The 22,414-nt window shown below is 44.0% G+C and overlaps 5 protein-coding genes across 7 annotated transcripts; 3 read left to right on the forward strand and 2 right to left on the reverse strand.

Annotated features, from left to right (window-relative positions):
- Positions 1-121: 121 nt before the first annotated feature.
- lxn (latexin) lies at positions 122-3,631 on the forward strand. Its single transcript, XM_088381865.1, has 7 exons — positions 122-291; positions 2,363-2,542; positions 2,604-2,666; positions 2,837-3,014; positions 3,103-3,239; positions 3,310-3,372; positions 3,446-3,631. The coding sequence occupies exons 1-7, from the start codon at positions 187-189 to the stop codon at positions 3,557-3,559; spliced, it is 840 nt and encodes a 279-aa protein (XP_088237991.1). The 5' UTR covers positions 122-186; the 3' UTR covers positions 3,560-3,631.
- Positions 312-6,752, reverse strand: gfm1 (G elongation factor, mitochondrial 1). Its single transcript, XM_088381853.1, has 18 exons — positions 6,579-6,752; positions 6,346-6,498; positions 6,132-6,264; positions 5,676-5,880; positions 5,500-5,616; positions 5,196-5,346; positions 4,945-5,099; positions 4,785-4,869; positions 4,575-4,712; positions 4,237-4,338; positions 4,109-4,165; positions 3,897-4,034; positions 3,680-3,762; positions 1,863-2,025; positions 1,656-1,800; positions 1,421-1,581; positions 1,283-1,336; positions 312-933 (listed from the first exon to the last, which is right to left on the reverse strand). Exons 1-18 carry the CDS (start codon positions 6,651-6,653, stop codon positions 805-807), a joined length of 2,244 nt encoding a protein of 747 aa, XP_088237979.1. The 5' UTR covers positions 6,654-6,752; the 3' UTR covers positions 312-804.
- A 366-nt stretch (positions 6,753-7,118) lies between these two features.
- itpkcb (inositol-trisphosphate 3-kinase Cb) lies at positions 7,119-18,137 on the forward strand. The gene is made up of 9 exons (XM_088381855.1): positions 7,119-7,453; positions 10,011-10,087; positions 10,198-11,310; positions 15,514-15,613; positions 15,688-15,901; positions 16,102-16,306; positions 16,392-16,493; positions 16,694-16,765; positions 16,901-18,137. Exons 3-9 carry the CDS (start codon positions 10,243-10,245, stop codon positions 17,108-17,110), a joined length of 1,971 nt encoding a protein of 656 aa, XP_088237981.1. The 5' UTR covers positions 7,119-7,453; positions 10,011-10,087; positions 10,198-10,242; the 3' UTR covers positions 17,111-18,137.
- Positions 18,133-20,291, reverse strand: actmap (actin maturation protease). 3 transcript variants are annotated; one of them, XM_088381864.1, is made up of 7 exons: positions 20,168-20,291; positions 19,609-19,797; positions 19,390-19,458; positions 19,108-19,211; positions 18,828-18,957; positions 18,615-18,685; positions 18,133-18,550 (listed from the first exon to the last, which is right to left on the reverse strand). In XM_088381864.1, the coding sequence occupies exons 2-7, from the start codon at positions 19,782-19,784 to the stop codon at positions 18,198-18,200; spliced, it is 903 nt and encodes a 300-aa protein (XP_088237990.1). In that variant the 5' UTR covers positions 19,785-19,797; positions 20,168-20,291; the 3' UTR covers positions 18,133-18,197. The 3 variants fall into 3 exon arrangements, with proteins under 3 accessions (XP_088237990.1, XP_088237988.1, XP_088237989.1); XM_088381862.1 differs by having other exon boundaries at positions 19,093-19,211; XM_088381863.1 differs by lacking the exon at positions 20,168-20,291 and adding an exon at positions 20,020-20,161 and having other exon boundaries at positions 19,093-19,211.
- Positions 20,292-20,509: 218 nt separating this feature from the next.
- Positions 20,510-22,383, forward strand: snrpa (small nuclear ribonucleoprotein polypeptide A). The gene is made up of 7 exons (XM_088381867.1): positions 20,510-20,596; positions 20,884-20,956; positions 21,144-21,316; positions 21,396-21,548; positions 21,640-21,792; positions 21,877-21,965; positions 22,039-22,383. The coding sequence occupies exons 2-7, from the start codon at positions 20,884-20,886 to the stop codon at positions 22,196-22,198; spliced, it is 801 nt and encodes a 266-aa protein (XP_088237993.1). The 5' UTR covers positions 20,510-20,596; the 3' UTR covers positions 22,199-22,383.
- The last annotated feature ends 31 nt before the right edge of the window (positions 22,384-22,414 follow it).

Here is a 22,414-nt window from a genome sequence, read left to right on the forward strand (position 1 = left end):
AGATTGTGCAAGTGTAGGAATCTGGACATCCCCCTCCCTCCCTCCCTCCCTCCCTCCCTCCCTCCCTCCCCCTGCGTGACACTTGCCCTTCCCACCTCCTCGGTTACAAAACAGCGCTCTCGACAGGAGGTCACTCATTCCCGTTTGCCGACATTCTTCGTTCTCGTCCAGCATCTGCAGCACGACATGATTTTGTGGGTCCTCTTGGTCACGGTCGGACTCAGCGGGGGCATAGGTGGAAGCCCCGCTGTGACCGTCCCCACTGATGTCACATCAGAGAATTCAAAGAAGGTGAGAAGAACGCCGCCATGTTTAATTATCATCAGGATCAATGTAGTATTTAATTAAAATAACAAAAAAAAGTTCAGTGTTTACATTATTTGTTGCAGTCATGACATTAAAGTCATTCTGTACATAGTACAAAAAAAAGTCAAGACATTAAAAATATTCAGCTTTTTTTTTTCCTTAACCCTTCATTTAAATATTTAATATCATACAGTTGTCTGTTTATATACCCTGGCAAGATTTATAAACTATTGCCATTTTGGGGAAATGTATTTTACCTTTGATTTCTTTCAAGAATGACCCCTACAAATTCTCACAGGGTATTTAAACACATGAGCACAACTATATATGTAACATAATATCGTAGTTCTTCTATAAATGTAATTGCAAAAAGGAAAAAGGTTTTGTGGGTGGTCGCCTCTTAAGGTTTTTCCGCAATGCAGGGAGAGTGATGTAAAATATAACTAAAAGGTTGGAGTCCACATAATTGAATTTAAAAAACTCTACCGTGATGAGAAATCAGCTCTTCCACTTCTTCTTAGTAGGTAACTGGCCCGTAGCCTCCAAGTACTTGTGGATGAGTTCTTCCTGCGTGCCTGGGAGACATGGCTGATATCTGCTGTAGTCCATGGTGTACTCGCCCTTTCCCTGATAGCGACAAGAGACAATGTGTTAAAATCTGGATCATTTTAAATGCCTATTTTATGAACCTTCTCTGACGGTTAGATTGGTACAAAACCCCTGAGGTGGTATGGAAGAAAAAAAACTTTGCATTCCCTCACATTTTAGATGGGACGCAGATTTTTTTTTTCTTCCATCTCACCCAGCCTCTCTGTTAACTGGCCACCAGGGGGCAGCATAGTACAGACAAACGTTTCCATACGCAACTCGTCAGTGCGTCTCTTAAGTCTGCACCACTCAATTCATATAATAGAAGTGATTTGTTATCGTAATTGTGAAAATGTACCAGTAATTTAGACAAGACAAATTTTCTTACTTCGGTGCAAGAGCGTAGCTCTGTAGCGTAGCCAAACATGTCGTTAAGTGGAATCTGCCAAAAGGGAAACACAAACAGTTCAATCCAATCATATGAGAACAAGAAGTGTTCCTGTGCTACGCGACAATCTCGACTCACATCGGCGTACAGCGTGAAGTATCCATCCGATCCATCCTGGCCCGTAATGATGCCGTGGCGACGGTTCACGCCGGCGATAACCACGCCCTGAAACTCCTGAGGCGCCACGATTTCCGCCGACATGATGGGCTCCAAGATGGTGGTGTTGGCCTTCTCCATAGCTGTGGAGAACCACATGGGTGCGACAAACATGATGCTGGCTACCGTTCCGGAAAGAATTGAAATTGACCTTCACCTTGCTTGAGAGCGCCCTCTCCTGCGCGGATGAAGGAGATTTCGTTGGAGTCCACCATGTGATGTGCTCCGTCCTCCAAGACGAATCGCACACCGGAGATCTTGTGGCCACTCAGGGGTCCCTTCTCGCAGGCCTCCCTGAACCCCTGCAAAATGACGTTGGGGGTAAGACGACAAGACTAGCAAAGCGAGAGAAGCAGGCACAAACCTTTTCGACAGCCGGCACCAGCTGCTTTGGAACGTTGGTTCCTACAGTCTGGTCTTCAAACTCCAACTTGGTGTAATGTTCCGTCTCCAGAGGTTCGAGAACGCCGATAACTTTTCCGTACTGACCAGAACCTCCCGTCTGCTTCTTGTGAGTGAAGTCGAACCTACAGAGAGAGTCAAGATGATTGACTTTTAGATTCAAGCAAAACAAGAGCTCTGTCTCTTTAAAAGAGGGCGGTTTTCTTGCCAAACAGGAAGTAAGAGGCAAGTCTTCCACTTTCATGACAACTGCACGAGACTGAACAAGAACAGAAGCTTATCTAAAAAACGACTTTTTACTTTGTTCGAGATTCTTACTGGCTAATTTGTGTTGAAGTTCACGGCCTCCATTTTTTTTTTTTTTTTAGCAGATCCACCTTATCTAAACAAACTAGCCCTACCCCGGTTACACCTGCAGCACACAAAGTCCAAGTTCATTTCTCCTCTACTTTCTCGGCACAGCCAATTGTGGTGGTTGATGTCGAGGAGGAAATCGAGATGGTGATGGAGACCGGAGAGCTAAATCCGAGTCACTACCCTGCTCAGAGGGCAGCCAAGGTGGTCCAGCATTATCTGAATACCCAACACGGTTCACCATACAAAGTCTTTGGACTAGGGAAGGTCTTCAAGGCCTATGCGGAGGTAAGTTAAGTCACATGGATGTGTGTGTCTTTGGCCTAAAGTGATGTATTTTTCTGTTTAGGATGTGCCTGGCTCTGGGAGAAAGTACCAGCTGGAGCTCTCCGTGGACGAAATGGTTCATAAAGTAAGCCATGTTTACATTTAACACTTGAAACAACAACATGTGGTGCCTGAGAATGTTACTACCTGATAACAACGTTAGGGGTCGCTGTTTCGCAGATGTATTGTGTCATGGTTGTGTTTTCTAATGTAAAAAAAAAAAAAAATCTACTTTTTGACTTCTCCATTCTGCAGCAAATCAAAATAAAAACCTCGGCAGAGGTTATCTTCCCTCGGGAGCAGACCCACCCTCCGCTGCAAGTGCAGGTTCCAGCAAACGATGACTTCTTGAACATCAACACCAGCGTTCAAGAGGAGGCCTTTTACCAGCAATACAAATTGAATCAAAGTCTATTTGCACAAAACCTACCTGGTAGGTGAAGCCTCTAAAACCCATGGCGGGAAAAAAATAATAATATTTGTTCGAGATATATTAAACTTATTTTTCATCATTCTCTCAGACAGTTACGGTCACATTGAGCCGGAGCACGTGCCTTTCTGGCACCTTGGCATTGTCGTGTCCAGCTTCGTCATGCTCAACCAATCCACTGAAGACACTTTGTACAACATGGCTCAAGTAGCCAACGTCACGCAGATTGTGAGCCGTTCTCTTTCGGACAAAAGAGGTGCGCTGGTTTGCCTGAGTAATCTTATTCGTTCGATTGCAGGCGAGTGACGAAGACCTGCTGAAGTTTGAATATGACGTCCTGTTGCATGACATGGTGTCACAGGTAAGGATAGCACGCTGTTTTGGTTAGCAACAGAGTCCTAATGGGAATATTTCATGTTTTGCTGTTTTGACAGGATATCATTGCGTGGAAGGTGCTGACCACCTGGTCTCCACCAGAGGGCGTTAAAATACTGACGATGGAGAAGAGAGACTACGTTGTAAACAACCTAAAAACGACACTGTTGTGAATGGAACATGAGGCTGCTAAGCCACATTAACAAAACAGTATATTAAAATAAATAAATAAGCATTTACACAGACTTTGTTGACTCCTTATTTGGGTGCGAGTGTCGGGGCTCAGCACTTACGGTACGGCGCTCGTGATGGTCTCTCTGAAAGCCACTTTGGGTTTCCCCATCACACAGGGGCAGTGGTACTCCCTCTCCATCCTCTGGAAGGAGAATTCAAGACTTCAAATACTTTCCTCCTCCCACACATGCCCTTGCATACCCTTTTGTCATCCTCGGACTAAAGTAGTGCTTTGGCACCATCTTGTCTTAGGTCCAGGGAAATACTGAACTGTACCTGGGAGTAAATCTCCAAGTGCAGTTCGCCCATCCCGGAAATGATGGTCTCTTTGCTCTCGGTGTCGAAATGAACCCGGAAAGTTGGATCTTCCCGGGTGAAGCGGTTGATGCCTTTGGAGAATTTATCCAGGTCGTTCTGCTCCGAAAAAGACAAAGGTGAGGTAAGAGATGATTCCTCACAGGGTGGTGACTCGAATGTATTCAACTGACCTTGTTGGTTGGCTTGATGGACATGGAAATGACAGCATCTGGGATGTGAATAGATTCCTGTAGACAAAAAGGTGACGAGGTGGGTCTGGAACGTTCCCCTGGGGTTCCCCCGGATCGACAACACTCACCATAGAGATGTTATCGCTAGTTCTGGATGTGAACGTGTCTCCGCTCGCGCAGTCAATGCCAAACAGGGCACAGATATCGCCCGCGTAGACCTCGTCTACATCCTGGAGAAGAGTAAAAAAATATTTGTTGCATTAGCAATGAGCATATACGCGGTAAATATTCAATCATATCTTCAGTTTCTGATTTATTTCTACACTTGTTTGAGCTCGACATTTGTTATTCCATGTTTTCTACAAGTTAGCCTTGTTAGCCTGTCTATGGTGTTTTCCATTGAGTGTTAGCATTAAGCTAGCAGGCTTTCATTGTGCCATTGTTTTTGTTTTTTGTTTTTGTTCACCTCCATCTGGTCGGCGTGCAAGCGCACCAGCCTCTGTACGCGCACCCTCTTGCTGGTGCGCGTGTTGTAGATGTACTCGCCCTTCTTCAGGCAACCCTGGTACACCCGCATGTACGTCAGCTGGCCAAAGCGACCTGCCTGCTCGCGGACAGAAAAACAATATTGTCAAGAGAGACGATACACGTCGGGAAGCTGAAGTTAAGCGCTCACCTCCAGTTTGAACGCCAGACTGACAAAAGGATGTGACGAGTCTCTTGTCGGGTCCATTTGGATCTTCGACGTCTCGCTTGACTCTCTGCAGTGTCAAAAATAGTAGAGTGAGAAAATATGCATCAATGGCTGCCTGCCTCACAGATGCGTCCTAGCTTACTCATCGTTGAAGATGGCGTAGTTTTTGACCTCGGTGGGGTTGGGAAGATAATCGAGCACGGCGTCCAGCAGGGGCTGAACGCCTTTGTTCTTCAACGCCGTGCCCACTAAAACTGGCGTGAAGAGACGCTGCACTGTGGCCCTGCGTAGGGCAGCCTGGAATGTTTAGCATGTTAGCATTAGCAGGGGTTAGGCTAACCCTAAAACGATTTCACAATGGATTTCACATTTTACCTAGCAGACATTACCAACCTTCAGGTCGTCATTCGTCGGAACCTTTTCCTCCAGGAACATCTCTCCTAAGACTTCATCGGCGTTGGCGACGCATTCCACCAGCTCCTGCCTGCGGTCCGCAGCCTCCGCGCGGTACTCTGCTGGGATGTCATCGTAACGCGTGACTTGACTGCAATTACGGAGAACATAAAAATAATTTTAATCTCATCATCTTGTTGGATGGCAGACATTCCATTGTGCGTTGATTTTTATCACTCAGACATGCTGCTTTTTTTTTTTTTAGAAAAAATACATTTCTTGCAGATAATGAAGCATCTTTTACCCGAAGGGTCCTTCAAAATAAATGCTTCTCTCCTCGACAAGGTCAATGATGCCTTTGACGTTGCCCTCCAGGCCCATGGGGATGTTCACAAAGGCGGCATTGTGGTTCAGTTTGCTCCTAGAGACGAGTCCAAAATATTACAAGTTCCATTCCAAGTCTGAGTGTTGTGACATCACCTTAGCTGCTGCAGGGCTCTGCCAGGGTTGGCGCCCATGCGGTCCAGCTTGTTGATGAAAGTGAGGAACGGCACGCCGTAACGCTTCATCTGCCGATTCACCGTCATAGTTTGACACTGGACTCCGCCCACAGCGCACAAGACTAACACAGCACCGTCGAGCACACGCAAAGCTCGTTCCACTTCGATGGTGAAGTCCACGTGACCTGGATGACAAATTATTGACTTGTAAAAAACATTGTGTTTTTTTGTGAATTGTTAACATATAGTTTGTGTTGTATGAGATATAGGCTGCACAATATATCGAAAAAATATCGATATCGCTATATTGGTATATCACAGACATGCAATAAGTTTTTTATGGAATTATACGCTTTTATCTGAACATTATTTAGGTTAATTACAATTAGCTAGCCCAGAATACATTGAGCTTGGTTATTTTGCCCAGCTTGTGTACCTGGTGTGTCAATAATGTTGATATTATGGTTCTTCCACATAGTATAGGTTGCTGCTGACTGGATGGTGATGCCCCTCTGCCTCTCAAGTTCCATGGAGTCCATGGTGGCCCCAACGCCATCTTTCCCCTTCACCTAACGCAGAGCAAAAACACGGAGAATACTTTAATCGTAACTTAACTCAAATTGCAATGAGTTTAACGCTGTGTTGCAAACCTCGTGGATCTCCGCTATTCTCCCCGTGTAGTACAGCACGCGTTCGGTAAGGGTGGTCTTCCCCGAGTCGATGTGCGCGGAGATGCCAATATTACGGATTCTCTCGTTGGGGACGACGCCGGACGAGCATGACCGGCAGCTGTTGATGAGTACCTGGAGCAATGACACAGGGGACATTAAACCCTTCCATGATGGAATTTGTCCATTTAGCGGTTGGCGCTAAATCGTGTTACCTTCTTGAGAGTTACGCCTCCCGGAGCGAGTGCGTGCCTTTTGGTCAAACACACGGCCGTTTGAAGAAGTCTCATCGTGGCAAGATGATCGTTTTCTTGCCTTTGCTCAACTCCTCCAGCCAAGTAAGCAACCCGGTGAATGTCACGCCGGTTGTGAAACGAGACTTCCGGGTTCTACGGAAAGCGAGATGTACCAAAAGTACAAAAAGGCAAATGAAAAATCGTCCTTTAAGTTATATTTTATCTTAATTACACCAGTAAAGATACAATTTTATGATTATGAACCAAAATAAAAATATATTGTGTAAATAAGTTGCTACTTATCTGTGAAGTTTTAATACAATTGTATCATTTAAAAATACATGGTAAATTGTACTATATTCAACTCACTCGTGAGTAATAACTTCCATTTAGTGTTGAAAACTATTTTTATTACACGTTTTTAACGTAGCTTGCACATTTTAATATACAAAAAACACGTGAGCGTTCATACAGCAACGCACTTTAAATCACGTGACCAGAAATGTAACCCTTTTGCTTGTTTTGACATTTAGTTGCCGCGTTTAACTTTCAAAATATCTCAAAACGTCCCGTAATTTCGTAGTTTACACGTTAAGTTTTTTTTTTTTTTTGTATGTTTTACTTTTTTATTTAGACCAAGCAAACTTGAACCGAAGCAATTTTAACCACAAAAAGTGAATTAGTGTGTTAACATAGAACAGGCGTTTCCTCTTTGGCATAAACCGCATCCTGACATTCGAGGACAAAAGACGTGCGCACTGCAACTTCTTACACATGCTTCAAAAACGCCATCGGGCGACTTTTTAAAGCTGCCAATTCATATTTGCATCTCGCACGCGAGAACAACATCTCAGGTAAGTGTCGTCATTTAATTTTCTCATACACGCGTTATTCTTTGGGTTGCTTCTTGTGCGTCAAAGTATTTTGGATTGTCATGAAAGTTGGATACTGTGTGATTTAAAACATCAAAATATATACATACAGGTGCACCTTAATATATTGCAATAGAAATGCATTTCTTTCTGTAGTTTGATTCCAAAAGTGAAACATTCAGCACACGGAAAATACTTTTCAGAAGGGCAAGTCCAACCCTAATTGCTTGAATACTTTAAATTCTTTATGTACAGTACTGAGAATGACTTGTCTACCTTATTTTTTAACATGAATCACAAATTTACCTGAATTAATTCCTAATATAATGAACAAGTTGCAAAATTGTAAATAAGTACACTTGAATATTTGACCTAAATAGCACTTCTCCAAGAGATGACGCACACTGTGCTTCACATAGTGAGTCATAAACATTTTACAGTTTATACAAGACGACAAATCAAAACCATCAAGTTCAACTGGAATCCCTGCCTAAACAAATGTGTTTTCAACTTCTATGAGCTGAAATAGAAGTGGATTCCACAATTGGGGAACGCCTCCATCATCTTTCCAATGTTGATTGAGGGACTCTCAGTAATATGCAAATTAATACATTTTAAAAAATTCACCATCAGCTCCTCTGCTGTGTTTTACAGCAAAATGTCAGTTAGTCGATGAGAGAAACAAACTTACGAGTTTGAAGTGAGTGAACATGACATCACTGACATTCGCTATACAGTAAATATATATTGGCTATATTATATATAAAATATTTATTTCTTCAAGTGGCAACGTAATGACCAACATTAATATGCGCTAGCACAGTTGGCCTAATTCATGAAAAGCAAGACAGGGATTTATTCCTAGAAAGTGTCTTTAATATTCTTGTACTTCACTGTAATATTATGCACGGTTTGAACTTAATTATAGGAAAATAAAAATGTAGTCATGATCTTAATAGATAAATACAACTGAACTGAACTGAACTGTACTTGGGCATTGTTTTTTTTCCCCAGACTCTGATAGCATCTTTCTCTAGATGATGATAAGGCCTCACATTTTTCCCCTCCCCAAAAGTGTCCAGGCATGAACCGTCATACTCTATTTATATATCTAAAAAAATATATCCTTCAAAACTCCAACTTCCTCTAAAGTTTGTGTAACTTGACCGAGTGACTGTGCACCATTTAGGACCCATCCCTGTTCATTAGCCAACTCATCATGAGTCATTTTTGTGGAGTATATTCGATCTTGATGTCCTAAGAATGAGCACACTTGCCTATATATGTTTCATTCTCAGTGAGCTGTTGTTTCCATTGTTATCGTTCCTGTCTCGCTTCCGCTGCGAGAACATTCCTTCCTGAGTGCAGAGCGATTGCTGCATCATAGTGAACAACAGAGAAGCCAGCCCACGAATCCTAGAAGTCTTCCGGAATGGCTTTCAAAATGACCCAGTGCAGCTTCCATACATATCCTGTAACGTGTTGAGTTCAAGCTGCGCTCTATCGCTTCCTATTTTAATTCCGTCATAAGGAATAGTAGTAGGAAAAAGCTTTCTTTTTTTTTCCTCATTCTTGTATGGCCTTAAGACTTTGTGATACTTTTACACCCTGTAGGTGTGTCTTAGTTCATTTTCAATTCTTGCCCTAATTAACTTGACTATCGGTGCCATTGAATTTAGCAACTGTCATTGTATTCTCATCATCCAACTGACAAACAGTTGTTTATCCAGTTCCCTTTGAAGGAGGAATGTGTTTGCTCACCAATTATTGCTGCTCCAGAAGTCCTTTGTGACTTGCAGACATGCATGTCAAGCGTGATTCATACGTATTTTCTTTCATCTGACGTCATGTAAACCAAAAGTAGTGTCATTAGTTTGTGATTTCTATTTTTTTGAAATATTCCTTAGCGAGTTGTAGTGGTTGGATTTGACAATGCAATCTGGCGTTAACTGCTGAGCGGGGGTACATTGTGGACTGGTCCATAACAAGACACATAAAGACATGCGTTAGCATTTTAATGAACGAGAATAAGTATGTGTTGAAAATCTTGACATGCTGTGCCACTCCAGTCATGTAGGGGGCAGTAATGCTCATTATAAGAATCACTTAAAACAGCAACCACACTTCTTATTTGCCTTAATATTTTTTTGTGACTTTAGAGCTTATTCAACTGTGCTACCTTTTAGTACAGCCCCAAAGTGCACAAAGTTGTTTAATATTTTTTTTTTTTTTTTTCAAAGTGTGTTACTCAGGGTCTCTGTAGTGTTGTGTAAAAGAATCACTGCCCATCTACAGTCCTGCACTTTAATTTGTAAACCATTTTTGTTTAACATTTACGTTTTCCTATATTTAAGTGCATTATTAATGTTAAAATACAATAATAGTAAATGTATTTTTAAGGAATCTGATACTGGGTATGCCTCAATTTTGATAAACACATTAGACCATCTTATTCAAAGTTGAATGATGATGCTTGGAAAAGTTAAATATTTTTTAAAATGGTATTCAGTTTTCTTTTTTTTTTTGCCCGTCATTGCAGTGAACAAGAGTCTCCGTGCTCACACAGATGCAAACTGTCCACTTAAGCAAGACGACTGAAGACAAGGAAGGAACAATGTAAGATTTTCCATCACCGGACAGTATGACTAATGATTTGGTGTGTATGCTTTTAAGAGTCACGCTGAATTATTATTTTTTTTTTTTTTAAACATAATCATACTTAACAGTCAAAGGGCGTGTCTCTGGAGTTGTTCACTTGTACGGCGAGCGAGATGGGCCAAGCTCGCTCCATTCCCTCACATTCAACCGCCGCCACCACGACCACCCCAGACAGCGCAGCATGGAAAGCAAGCGAGGCGGCCCAACGTCCCGATACTCGTAGACTAAATAGCAGGAAAAAGAGTCATACTGTCCGGATAAACGGGAATCCGATGAAAAGACAAGCGTTGTCGTGCTTGGGAAGGCGAAAGCGAGACTCCAGCCCGACGCAACCGGAGCCAAGCTGCGGAAACGAAGCGGTGGAGCCAGCCGCCCGTCAAGAACGTCGAGAGGGAAAGTTACCCAGGGACGAGGCCGTATCGGCGGTCGAGGAGCAGCGAATCCCCGCCGCTGCCTTGCTGGAGGCGCCGACGCCTACCCGAGATGTGAGCGCGGAGACGGCGGTTGTTTCAATCGAGAAGCCACTCGCGGGGAGGCGGAGCGCTGAAGTCAGTGCTTCGGACTGCGTCGAGACGAGCGCCGCGCAGGAGGACAATGCCTCGGACCCCCCTGCGGGGGCCATGGAGTATCAGCCACGGGGGGAAAACAGCCTTGATCGTGTAATGGCACCATTGGGAGAGTTGCGCCCCGATGAGTCGGACTCTAAGCGGACTTTAACAAGCTCACAGTCTGGTGATTGTGATAATCAAGTGGATGATTCGACTACAGTGACCAAAAGTGATTTAATTATCGTCCCCTGTCCGCTCGAAGACACCAATTGTGACTCTGACAAGCCCCCCCGGAGTCTTTCTTATCGCGGCCCCATACCGAAACTCATCATCACCCGGGACCCCAGTCCGACTCGATCCGAGGAGTCGTCAAATCGGCTGAGCCTCCGCACCGAGCTCAGCCCCGGGTGGGGCTCGGAGCTACACCCAGACGACGAGTCTCCGTGCTCGGACAGCGGCTGTGGGGGGTCCCCGGCACTGATGCGCTCTCCCAGGAAGCTGTCCAACTCATCTTCTCTCGGCCTGTCGTCCGCTTCGTCTTTTGAGGAATCCGAGGACGACTACACGAGCAGCGACATCGAGGCCAGTTTGTCCCCGACTATGAGCCTCTGCAACCCGGAGGATGGCCCGTCGGTGAGTGCCGTCTCAGCTTTTACAATGTTGCTTTCTGCTAGTGTAAAGTCGATTTTTACTTTCTGAAATCTTTGTATTGCATATTTTTCTTTGATTTAAACATATGGTGTAGCACGGTGGGGTAGTGGTTCGTATAGCTGACTCACAACTCTGAGGATTTGGGTTTAAATGTCTGCTCAAGTTTTATCTTCAAAGAGACAAAATAGTCAAGAGATGTGGATTTTATAGACTGAATGAACAAGCAATAGTTCGAGTTTTAAGCCTGCACTCTGCAGTACAGTGTTCTGATTCAAACTGAATCAATAGGCCTGCTTAATTCAATTTGAACTGAAGATGAAGAAGGGCTCTCTTATCGTCCAGATCTTCCCATGACCAAGATGGCATAACTACTTCCATACACGTTTAACTCGTTTTGTAACCCACTTTGTCAAATCAGCTCTGTTGTTGTTGTTCACTTTTGTTTTTCAAAGCGACCACAACGTGCTGTTCACCTACGCAAAAGCATCGCTTGCTTGTTCCAAAGAAGGAAGATACCATTCTTGTGTATTTTTCTCCTGAGTTTGGATTCTGAGCAGCATTAAGTAGAAATTCTTGCAATGACATTTCACTGTAAGAAAAAAAAAAAAGGGCACAGAAACTAGATTCCTCGATAAGAGGCAGCTTTTCAATGAATCCACCTTGTTTGAAGGCCTTAACTCTTGTCCGCCCTTTCTGCAATTAATAAGCTATTCATAATTATGCTATTTACCGTTAATTACATTACTTCGGAACCGTCCACCCTTGTGTGGAATTTTATTTTCCGCTTTTGCAGACAGAAAGCGAAACAAGTATGAGTCTGTCAATATAAGGTTCAAATGAGCCTCATTTACGGTCAGGCAGCGGGGTCAGCCAAAACTATCGGTTTTAATCACTTGCAAAACTTTTAATCGCTCCTAAACGCGGGTTTCTTTAAGAGCTTGCTGATTTACTGCCTCGGCTTTCCTTGGTTACTTTGACAGGTGTGTTTACATACTTGCGGGTTCGTTTGCTTATCATAGTCGACTATAACGCGACGACAGACGAGCCCATGCATCGATGATGTCGTTGACATCTTTATCAAGCCAACATTTTCAACAACTAATAATGGTCCTTATGCATTTCCTTTAGCAACACTCTGTGGCTGCAGCCAAAGAGTGGACGCTGTCATTTACTGGCCATTTCATCCATACACAGGAAATGAGCAACCTGAGCACACTTAAGCTGTTGTAACAAACAGGATGACGTGTTCTCGTAAGTTTCTGATAAGAGCCTGGGCTCTAATAGGCACATTGCGTACATTAACTTAAAAAAAAAAGTGTCAAACTAGTTGGGAAGATTGAGAGAACTTGTTCACGCAAGCAGAGACGGACACACGCCGTCGACGTGATGCTGCGTCGCGCTTTCAGTTGAGCGTGTGTGTCATGGAAAATTGAATTGAAGGCAAAGCCGGTTGCTAGGCAACGTCTTTGCCATATATGGTACTTTTTTTTTCTCGCCCATGTCTTGACACAAGAATGTTGCGTGTCGGCGCTAAATGTAAGCTGAGATAAGATGACAAAACACTGAAACGTAAAATGTGTACATTTGCAACGCTTCCCTTTTTTTTGTATACTTTACAGTCACACTTGGTTTTTGTGGTTATGCAAACTCAGCATTCCCACTGGCTGTATTGAAGTAAATAAATAAAGAGCGAGAGGCAACAAAGCTGACATCTACTTTGTCAGTGACAGGAAACACCCCTGTCTGGAGCGGTAAACATACTACATCACTATGACATGTTACAATCGTGGCCGTAACTCCAAATCTCGTGGTTTTGAAGATGATGAAATGTTCCTATTGTAATCTGATTCAAATCCTCCCACTACTTAAACTCCCGAGTACTGAGTAAACTTCTCTAAAACGTCGGCGGTAGGAACGAGTGGAACCTTGGTGTCAGTCTAGAAGGCAAGTGTTATTTTCGATCCAATTTAATTTATTATACGCGAAAGATTTTTTTTTTTTGCCTGCAACACGCTTTTTGTCGCGGTCAGGGTTTTATTTGTATTTTTTAAATTTTATTCAATTTAATATTGTTATATTCTAAAAAAAAAAAAAACAGACGGCCTTTGAGCGCTCTCGTGTCGTCGCCGCAAAACTGCCATAAACACGTGTGAATTGTCGTAAAACACCTCGGACAATGTGGGGCAACGGGATGTGGTTTTGATTAAAAACACTTTGCGTGCTGTGCAAACGGTTACCAAGCGCGTGCAGCCTCCGCCGCCGCTTTCTCCTGCAACAGTCGTCTGACAGGTTCCGCGTACGCGCACATCTTTCCATCACCGGAGGGTGCGTTACATTCACGACTGTCACCCTCCGCTCACCGGAGGCTCAGCCTTTGCACGGTTTACACACCGCTGTGGAATTTGCCACAGTGGGAGGGAATGGTGGTTCGCTTTTCATCATGTGACTGCATGGGGGGGGGATTATGGGACAAAAGAAGACAGGCGAGTTGTAAAATGAAACAAAGCGGGTAAAAAGGATAATGATAGGATGTCAAAACGGCACCGGGAGCGTTTGGAATTACTTGCGGAGAACCCGAGGGGGGGGGGGTCACCGTTTGACGATTTGTCAGGAGGATTATGAAGCAAGCAACACAAGTCCGCACATGTTGACTGGGAGAACAACAAAAAAAAAAAGATTCCACATTGCAGATTCAGTCACTGACGGTGAAGGTCTTTTGTTTTGATCGTGCTTACTTCCAACACATCACTCCATCTACTAGAATTGAGGAAATTCTACTTTTCTGTCCAAAATACTGGAAGCTCCTTTTCAAAACATGCCTCGCAGTCAAATGGGTTCGAGTCTCAGCTTGCATGTTCTCCCCTGTGCTTTTGTGTGAGGGTTTGCTTCTGGTTCATCCCATATTGTAAAAAACATGCAACTCGGCGTGATTGTCGGTTCTAATGACGTCTGTGTCGTAGAACGAAACAAAGAGCAACTATCAACATAGCCGCATCACGATGTGATGTTTTTTTTCCACCCCATCTCGAGTAGAGGGCCTCGATTGTTCTGTAGATCAAGCGTGCGTTGGAAATTTCAGTGTCACTCTGACACACCAGTCTCGCATGAACCACATTGTGTGTGAGCACACTTGTAATTGGTCCTCATGAGGACATTTCCTTTTCTTGTCTTTCTCACTATCAAGAGAGAAATGCAATAAATTTGACCTGAAAACCCGAATTAGTAACAAGGGCGACTTCAGCCTTTACGCTCGCCGCTCGGCCAGAGTCAAAAGTTCAAGAGGAAATCAGCCTTTTCAGCAAAACATTCCGCAAGACGTTTGACGCGCGCACGTTTCAACACCGTGACGTACTTTGTCGAGGTTAATACGACGATGCGTGTCCGCGGGTGACTCCCGAGTCACTCTCTTCCTCCACGATCGAATAGCTGGTCGTTTTGGACATTTCATGACCCGCGATGACTCGGCTCTGTCAATATCTGCTATAAAAAGTCTGCACACCCCTTGTTCAAATTCAATTTGTAATGTAAAAAAAACTTTTTTTCCAATGACGTCACTGGAGATTCAATGGCGTTTCCAAAACGTTCGTTAGTGTAAGCTTTCAATCAACTGACAGATTAATGACAACTTTTGAGTGACACACGCGCTTCGAGTCAAATCCAGCCTGTTTTTCTGGTCAGCTGTTTCCGCTCGCTGACAATATTGCCGCTTTTATTATGACAGAATTTCCACACAGCAGCTGTGGAAAGAATACGTGCGAGAAGAGCGCAGATATTGCCGGCATGTAAACACAACGGTGATAGGAGGAGCCTCGTGTCACGCCTGGAATTTGAAAATCTTTCAAACATTTTAAGCTCAGACTGCAGAAGGCAAAATAAAAGTGATGACACACACGCTATTTGATTTATCACAGGCACGCAGACACACACACACACACACACACGTGTGTAATCTATTGCTTGCGTCAAAGCCCCGAGCGAACACTGTCCTTGCTCCGCGGATAAAACAAACAGTTCCGGACAGTCGGACTCTGTTTTTACGACACGCTTTAGTCAATGTTTCATGAACGGGCTTTGTCAGAACACCTTAAAGGGGGAGGATCCGACCAATGTCTACAAAGGCGTGTTTATTTTTATCCACCGAGGGTTTCCTCTCGACAATGACGCCCTTTCTTTTTTGTATTCCAGAATAAGTCGTGGCATAAGTTGAAGACAATGGTGCACTGGTCTCCCTTCGTGGTGTCCTTCAAGAAGCGCTACCCGTGGGTGCAGCTCGCCGGCCACGCCGGTACGTAGGCGTCGAACGGCGAGCTCCATCGGCCTCGCGAAACCACGCTCTTCAATCCTTTTGTTTTGGTTTAGGTAACTTCCGGGCGGGCGAGAACGGTCGTCTGCTAAAGCGCTACTGCGAGTGCGAGCAGCAGTGTCTCCAGAAGCTGATGAAGGACACTCTGCAGCCGTACGTGCCCGGTTATTACGGCGTGGTGCAGCGCGACGAGCAGGACTACAACCTGATGGACGATCTGGTGGCTGATTTTGAATCGCCGTCCATCATGGACTGTAAAATGGGCAGCAGGTGAGAAGAAAACCCTTCACTATGCAGACTTTGAAAGGTTAGTGGATCTGTTATCAGCGTCGATATGGACAAAGGCACCGTCGAACCTCAACGTTCTTGCCATAGTTGAAATTAAAAAAAAGATTAAACTGTGCAGGGAAAGTTTAACTTGAAACAAAATCCTTCATTCATGTGAAAATATTTTTCCCGTTATTATGAAGGACCTATTTGGAGGAGGAGCTAATGAAAGCCAGAGAGCGACCCCGCTTACGCAAGGATATGTACGAGAAGATGGTGGCCGTGGACCCCGGGGCCCCCACCGAAGAGGAGAGGGCCCAGCAGGGCGTGCTCAAGCCCAGATACATGCAGTGGAGGGAGACGCTCAGCTCCACCGCCACGCTCGGCTTCCGCATCGAGGGTATCAAGGTCAGTCGGCACAACTCTCAACTGATTTGTAAATACGGCGGGGGTGTTTTCGAGCAGGGGAAAAAAAAAATCTGTTCTTCTGCAGAAATCCGATGGCACCTGCAACTCCAATTTTAAGACCACCAAACTCAAAGAGGAAGTGATGCGGGCCCTGGAGGACTTTGTTGATGGAAACACTCAGACCTTGGTGGGTTTCCATTCACTGTTGCCTTCAAAGAGATTATTTTCATAATCGATTAATCTTAGATTTTTTTTTCAATTAATTGAATTAAAAAAAAAGTTTTGTTTTCAACCTGTATTCAAAAACGATCCGATAATAATGATAAATATATACATATATTAATAATAATATAATATTAATGTTTTTTTTTCCTTGCTTTCATTTAGAAGCTCTACCTGCAACGCTTGGAGGAACTGCGGTCAGTCTTGGAGCAGTCGCATTTCTTCAAGACCCATGAGGTAAAAAACTCACACTCACTAAAATCCAAAACAGACCTCTCATCTGAGTTTTGGTGATATTTCACCCCGAGTTTTTTTTTTTTTTTGGGTGAAAGTACAATTAAATGAATCATTTGTCCATCTGTGATTTTGCAGGTGGTGGGAAGCTCTCTACTGTTTGTCCACGACGCCTCGGGGAAGGCCCGCGTGTGGATGATCGATTTTGGCAAGACGGTACCGCTGCCCGCACACAGAACCTTGGACCACCGGACCCCCTGGGTGGAAGGCAACCAGGAGGACGGCTACATGTGGGGGCTGGACAACCTCATCGATATCTTCACCTCCATGCTGCCGCAGGGATCCTGAGCCGCTCAAGACTTGACAAAACCGGAACAAGTGGACAATGCGGACTCGTTCCACGGAAACAAGATAGGACTTGTTCTTTGTGGTCGGAACATCACAGCCTTCCTGGGAGGTTATTTTGCCTCCTTTTGGGGTTTGCAAACAAACACTCAGCAACACTAAAACGTTGGTTATTCAACCACGTTAACGCCAAGTGTAAATATAAATGTATTTAAATTTTTTTTTTTCTTTTTTCTGGGCTTTATGTAACCCGCTTACCTTTTGTACAAATTCTGTGCCTACCTTTTTTTAAAAGAAAGGACATTCTTGCTATTTTTCTTCACCCTGAAGCTTCGTTATAGAACAATGACTAACACGAGTCGCCCCTTCCCTTCATGGATCGAAATACGAGCAGCGACCATTTTTGGTTTGGAACTTGCTGCATTACGCATCCTCAAGAAAGCCATCGATCAAAACGAACCGTGCCTCTTTTTAAGATGGGAAGCAGCATTGCGGTTGGGCTCTTCAAAATTGATCTGCTTTATACTTTTACAGTGACGAGGGAGTCATACAAAAAAAAAATTCAAAGAACATTTAAAACTGGAACAATCTGAGTTAAGTGATCACGTTTCTGATTTTTTTTTTTGTTTTAACCATTTTGTATCCTGATCTGCAAACCGAACTGGAAAACAGCAATAACTTTATGCACCATTAGAAAATATTGAAATGCCATAGTAAATGATCTTGACTGTGTTGATCACACACAGGAAATCAGAGTCATCTCTGAAAAGTCAACATCGACTTGTTTACAGAGTGTTCTACTACTTCTTCCATGCAAGTATACCAGCTAACAGATTTTTTTTTTTTGCCCCCTTCTCCTAACTGGGTGCTTTTGAATTGGGAGGAAACGGAATATCATAATATTTGTATTCTATAAGCACAAGTGTATTTTTAAGTGGAGAAAGTGCAACAACAGGTTACATTTGATATGGAATCTTCTTTTGCTTCTTTGCCATGAAGGCAACAGATTGCAATAAAACTGGAAATAAGACTTTTTTTTTTTTTATTTGATTGTTTTTGACTCACTCAAGTGCTGTAATAACACAAACTGTCACTGTTTGCGTGCTTCCCCATCAAGTTCTCTCTTTTTATGCAGTAAAACAGCCTCGCCGGCTAACCCGCCTTCAACTCCGCCCATGGGAAGCACATAATGCGTCCCGTTGTTGCGTGTCTGCGGGGCCATCTCCATGAGCTGCTTGTTGCTACGTGCAATGCTGTCCAAACTCCACAGGCGGTAGCGCAGACTTTTCCCCTGCTTGGCTAAGATGTAGACCTCTCGAATATGTGAGCTGTCCAAAGACGAGGAGAAGCTAGAGTGTCCACGCAGGTGAATCCACGGCAGAGTCGAGTCAGGCTGGGTTGACTCTGTGCTCACGTAACCCTGGTCCATACCCAGGAGAACACCTGCGAGGGAATAGACGATAGGGCGGGTCAACTATATGGCGATTTAATCATTTGGCGTTTTTACCTGAAGCCACGGCCCAGTGCGCCCTGTGGCCTTCACGCTCGCAAGGCTCATGGTTGTAGTCGTCGTCGTATCTGGACGTCCAGTGTCAAGGTATTATTGCTAGCTAGCGAGAGTGAGGATCCAGAGACACTTGAGAAACTCTCATAATCAAAAAGTCGAGATCCAGGTCATCCTATGACCTTAATTAGCTCTATGGGGGGGGAGGGGGGATACGGGAAGAGAACAGGCTGTCCGCTCCACAAGTGTGCGACAACCCTGGTGGCGTTGTCGTGTACCAAACCGCCCGACAGCGCCTCAGCCTTGCAGCCGCACACCTCCTCAGCCAGCAACGCCATGTCTCGAACTGACACAGAAAAGATGAGTTGTGAGTGGCATGACCGTTTAAGGAGTGTGTTTGACAGCATGTTGTATGTGTGAAAGTCACACCAGTGATATGGCGCCCTGCCAAACACACCTTCACTCCCTTCCTTTTCGTTACCTGAGAACATTTCGCCTTGTGCTGTGAAGCCTCGCTTGAGCGCAGTCCCAAACAAGGTGTGCATGTCAACAGGCGGCCCCAGCAGGTGAGCAGCCATCCACAAGGCCACCAGGCCGCACCTGTAAGTCAAACAGAAAAACACAATTGGCATTGCCGTCACACCCTGGTGAACACAGTACAGTATGCTCGATAATGACATCAATGTGAACGTATTTTCAAATACTTTCCAGCATTCCATAAAAGCGCTATCAGTCAAAAGAAAAGCATGACAGGACTTGATAAGCATTCCGCACTTACTGTGGGCCATCTTGGATAAGCGAAGGCACGTACTTGTTTACCAGAGTCCAGTGGAGATTTCTACTGAAACTGGAACATACGACAAAATGAAAATTCACCTTTCGATTCAGTGACTTTAAGGCAGAAGATTTTCTTGCAAAAATGATAATTTTGTGGTTGTGTATGCTTCTGATGCCTTGAGCAGATGTCAGAACAACTTTTATTATTATTGTTGGTCACCTGCTCGCCCTCTGACTGATGACTAGGAGAGGCTCCGTGTAGTCTCCTTCCACTGGGCTTCTACTGACAGCTATCGTCTGATAAAACTTCTTTTTGCTTCTTGAATCATGGAGTGCTGCAGGAGGAGGTGGTGGCGGAGGAGGTGGAGGAAAAGAGGGCAGGGGACACCCCGACATTTTCCCAGAAGTCCTATCAAGGATGATTATATTGTGACAGAAGTAAAAAGACACTTCTTTATTCTGTGACTGACTGCCAATAAGTGAGACAAAACACAAGTGATCAAAGCAACAAAGACAATATGATGCAAAAAAACAACAACACAAAAGATACATATAACCCCGTTCCTAACTGTAGGTCCACCACAATATTGCATTTTTATGTACTGCACTGTAGTATACAAAAATATCATACCCAACTTACTGCAACAAATACAACAGCTAAGCAGGTTTTTACTACGTGCTAACTGCTAACTAGCCGTATTAATAATATGTTAACAAACATGACCTACAAACACAATTCGCATTGTTCTGTTGCACATATTAGTTTTGATTAAACTCACTTTCGGAGTAGCCTAGCTGGCTACAGAAGACCGGCCGGTGTTTACTACCATATTTGGCAACTTACAAGGTTCTTCTTCGTGTATTCAGTGAGTTGGATTGTCAAAAATGCACTTTGTCACCCCCTGTAGGAAATCAGTATATTAGTAGTAAGTGATTTTATTATTTACAGAACACTGGCGTTTCTACGAACGCATTTTAAACAATATGAAGCAACTACTATATCAAGTTGATGTTCGCTATTCAAAACTGCCAGGCGACTGTTTGTTTAAAAAACTGTAGAGTGTAAACCAGAAATTGTGTCTGATGGTGGCAGTAATGCGCCTTAAAGCTGTTTGCCAAAACAGCAACCGAAGAAGAACTGTTCGGGGTTTTTTTTTTATCGCGAGAATTAAGCATTAGCTTAATCCGCGTTTCGTTCAACGATCGAGGTACGTACTGTTTCACTATATTAATAATAATGCTATATTTTCATGTATGAATCAATTATTTCATTGCAGGCCTAATTGATCCAGTTTTGGGTTTTATATCTCTAATGTAGTTTGGACGTTTCTGAGCAACAGACTAGGTCTTTGACTTAACAATGCAGCTTTAGCATTTTGGTTAAGCCCCACGTCGTTCGAATGAATGGCGGCTGAAAATTCAAACTGTTCATCTCTTAAAAGCAATGTTATGTCCTTTTTCGGAAAGTTAATTCCACTTCTTTTGGAACTTCCAGATGGCCACGACGGAGGTTCGGCTCAATCATACGATCTACATCAACAACTTGAACGAGAAAATCAAGAAAGATGGTGAGGACCGCCGACAACCAAAGCAGGGGGGGGTGCCATTCATTATTTGAAAAAACACACAAAACTTACATTCTTTAATATTGGAAGATGTAGTAAAATAACACATCATGTTATTCATAATTATCCAGGATTTATGTGATTATAATACAGCACATTTTCCAGTATCTATTCTGTTTTCTCTCCACAGAGTTGAAGAAGTCTCTCTACGCCATCTTCTCCCAGTTTGGCCAAATTCTGGACATCTTGGTCGCACGTACTTTTAAAATGAAGGGTCAAGCCTTTGTCATCTTTAAAGAGGTCAACAGTGCCTCCAATGCGCTCCGATCCATGCAGGGATTTCCCTTCTATGACAAACCCATGGTATGTCATTGGTGGCATTTTTTTTCTTCCTTAAAAAGACCTGACGATAGATAGTCTTATGGATCATCTCTTTCCGCAGCGCATTCAGTATGCCAATCAGGATTCAGACATCATTGCCAAAATGAAAGGCACTTACGTGGAGCGCGATCGTAAGAAGGAGAGGAAGAAGCCTCCCAAACCCGAGTCGAGCGGGAACAAGAAAGCGGCCGCCCTGGCTGCTGCGGGCATGACCGTAAGACACAACTGCATTCATGACCTAAAATATTTTTTTATAGTTTACTGAAATAATTGGTCAACGTGACTGATTTTGATGCTCTCTGCAGGGTCAGATGAACCAGGGGGGCCGCATGATTCACATGCCAGGGCAGCCACCCTACATGCCCCCGCCTGGCATGATGCCCCCGCCAGGGATGGCACCAGGCCAGATGCCCCCTGGTGGCATGGGTCAGATGATGCCGGGACAGATGCACCAGCAGGTATTGTCATCTTTTAATGACCTTTTATTGCTCAGTCAAAATCAAGTTGTCGCCATTGAGCATCTCTAACTTTTTTTTTTGCAGATTTCGGAGAATCCTCCCAACCACATTCTTTTCCTCACCAATTTGCCCGAGGAGACCAACGAGCTTATGCTGTCTATGCTCTTCAACCAGTCAGTAAAAATTCATTTTGTCTCGCATTTTTGTATTAATTCGCATTTTAAACACAGAGCGTTTCCGCCGCAGATTTCCGGGCTTCAAGGAAGTGCGTCTGGTCCCCGGCCGGCACGACATCGCCTTTGTGGAGTTTGACACCGACGTGCAGGCCGGCGCGGCGCGAGAAGCTCTGCAAGGCTTCAAGATCACGCAGAGCAACGCCATGAAGATCTCTTTCGCCAAGAAATAACGTTGTCGACTCCTCGCACAGGTGTGTTTGCAGCAGTTCAATGGGATGTATGTTTTTTTGTGTTCATTTTATGATTGCAAGCATTGCACCCAGTGTCTGGGCTGTCAGACATCACACCTGGAGCTTGTATTTTTAATTTGTTTTTATTTTTTTTACAATAAAAAAAAACATTCTCAGTGAACGTACCACCTCATGACTGATCATTGAGTATTCAGC

Source organism: Syngnathus floridae, chromosome 7 (assembly GCF_059516105.1).
Source record: "Syngnathus floridae isolate MCC-2025c chromosome 7, RoL_Sflo_1.0, whole genome shotgun sequence".
NCBI lineage: Eukaryota > Metazoa > Chordata > Actinopteri > Syngnathiformes > Syngnathidae > Syngnathus > Syngnathus floridae.

What these genes read in the sequence shown, in the direction of transcription:
- lxn (XM_088381865.1), top strand. Translation starts at nt 187, where the DNA reads ATGATTTTGTGGGTCCTCTTGGTCACGGTCGGACTCAGCGGGGGCATA. An exon ending in TGGACGAAATGGTTCATAAA is followed by an intron (nt 2,667 to 2,836) that starts GTAAGCCATGTT and finishes TCCATTCTGCAG; the next exon opens with CAAATCAAAATAAAAACCTC. An exon ending in TAGCCAACGTCACGCAGATT is followed by an intron (nt 3,240 to 3,309) that starts GTGAGCCGTTCT and finishes GTTCGATTGCAG; the next exon opens with GCGAGTGACGAAGACCTGCT.
- snrpa (XM_088381867.1), top strand. Translation starts at nt 20,884, where the DNA reads ATGGCCACGACGGAGGTTCGGCTCAATCATACGATCTACATCAACAAC. An exon ending in CGGGACAGATGCACCAGCAG is followed by an intron (nt 21,793 to 21,876) that starts GTATTGTCATCT and finishes TTTTTTTTGCAG; the next exon opens with ATTTCGGAGAATCCTCCCAA. An exon ending in CTGTCTATGCTCTTCAACCA is followed by an intron (nt 21,966 to 22,038) that starts GTCAGTAAAAAT and finishes TTTCCGCCGCAG; the next exon opens with ATTTCCGGGCTTCAAGGAAG.
- actmap (XM_088381862.1), bottom strand. Translation starts at nt 19,784, where the DNA reads ATGTCGGGGTGTCCCCTGCCCTCTTTTCCTCCACCTCCTCCGCCACCA. An exon ending in ATCAGTCAGAGGGCGAGCAG is followed by an intron (nt 19,459 to 19,608) that starts GTGACCAACAAT and finishes CGTATGTTCCAG; the next exon opens with TTTCAGTAGAAATCTCCACT. An exon ending in CTTATCCAAGATGGCCCACA is followed by an intron (nt 19,212 to 19,389) that starts GTAAGTGCGGAA and finishes TTTGACTTACAG; the next exon opens with GTGCGGCCTGGTGGCCTTGT.
- itpkcb (XM_088381855.1), top strand. Translation starts at nt 10,243, where the DNA reads ATGGGCCAAGCTCGCTCCATTCCCTCACATTCAACCGCCGCCACCACG. An exon ending in GCAGCTCGCCGGCCACGCCG is followed by an intron (nt 15,614 to 15,687) that starts GTACGTAGGCGT and finishes GTTTTGGTTTAG; the next exon opens with GTAACTTCCGGGCGGGCGAG. An exon ending in ATTTCTTCAAGACCCATGAG is followed by an intron (nt 16,766 to 16,900) that starts GTAAAAAACTCA and finishes GTGATTTTGCAG; the next exon opens with GTGGTGGGAAGCTCTCTACT.
- gfm1 (XM_088381853.1), bottom strand. Translation starts at nt 6,653, where the DNA reads ATGAGACTTCTTCAAACGGCCGTGTGTTTGACCAAAAGGCACGCACTC. An exon ending in GAGGCGTAACTCTCAAGAAG is followed by an intron (nt 6,499 to 6,578) that starts GTAACACGATTT and finishes TCATTGCTCCAG; the next exon opens with GTACTCATCAACAGCTGCCG. An exon ending in AGCTACGCTCTTGCACCGAA is followed by an intron (nt 934 to 1,282) that starts GTAAGAAAATTT and finishes TGTCGCTATCAG; the next exon opens with GGAAAGGGCGAGTACACCAT.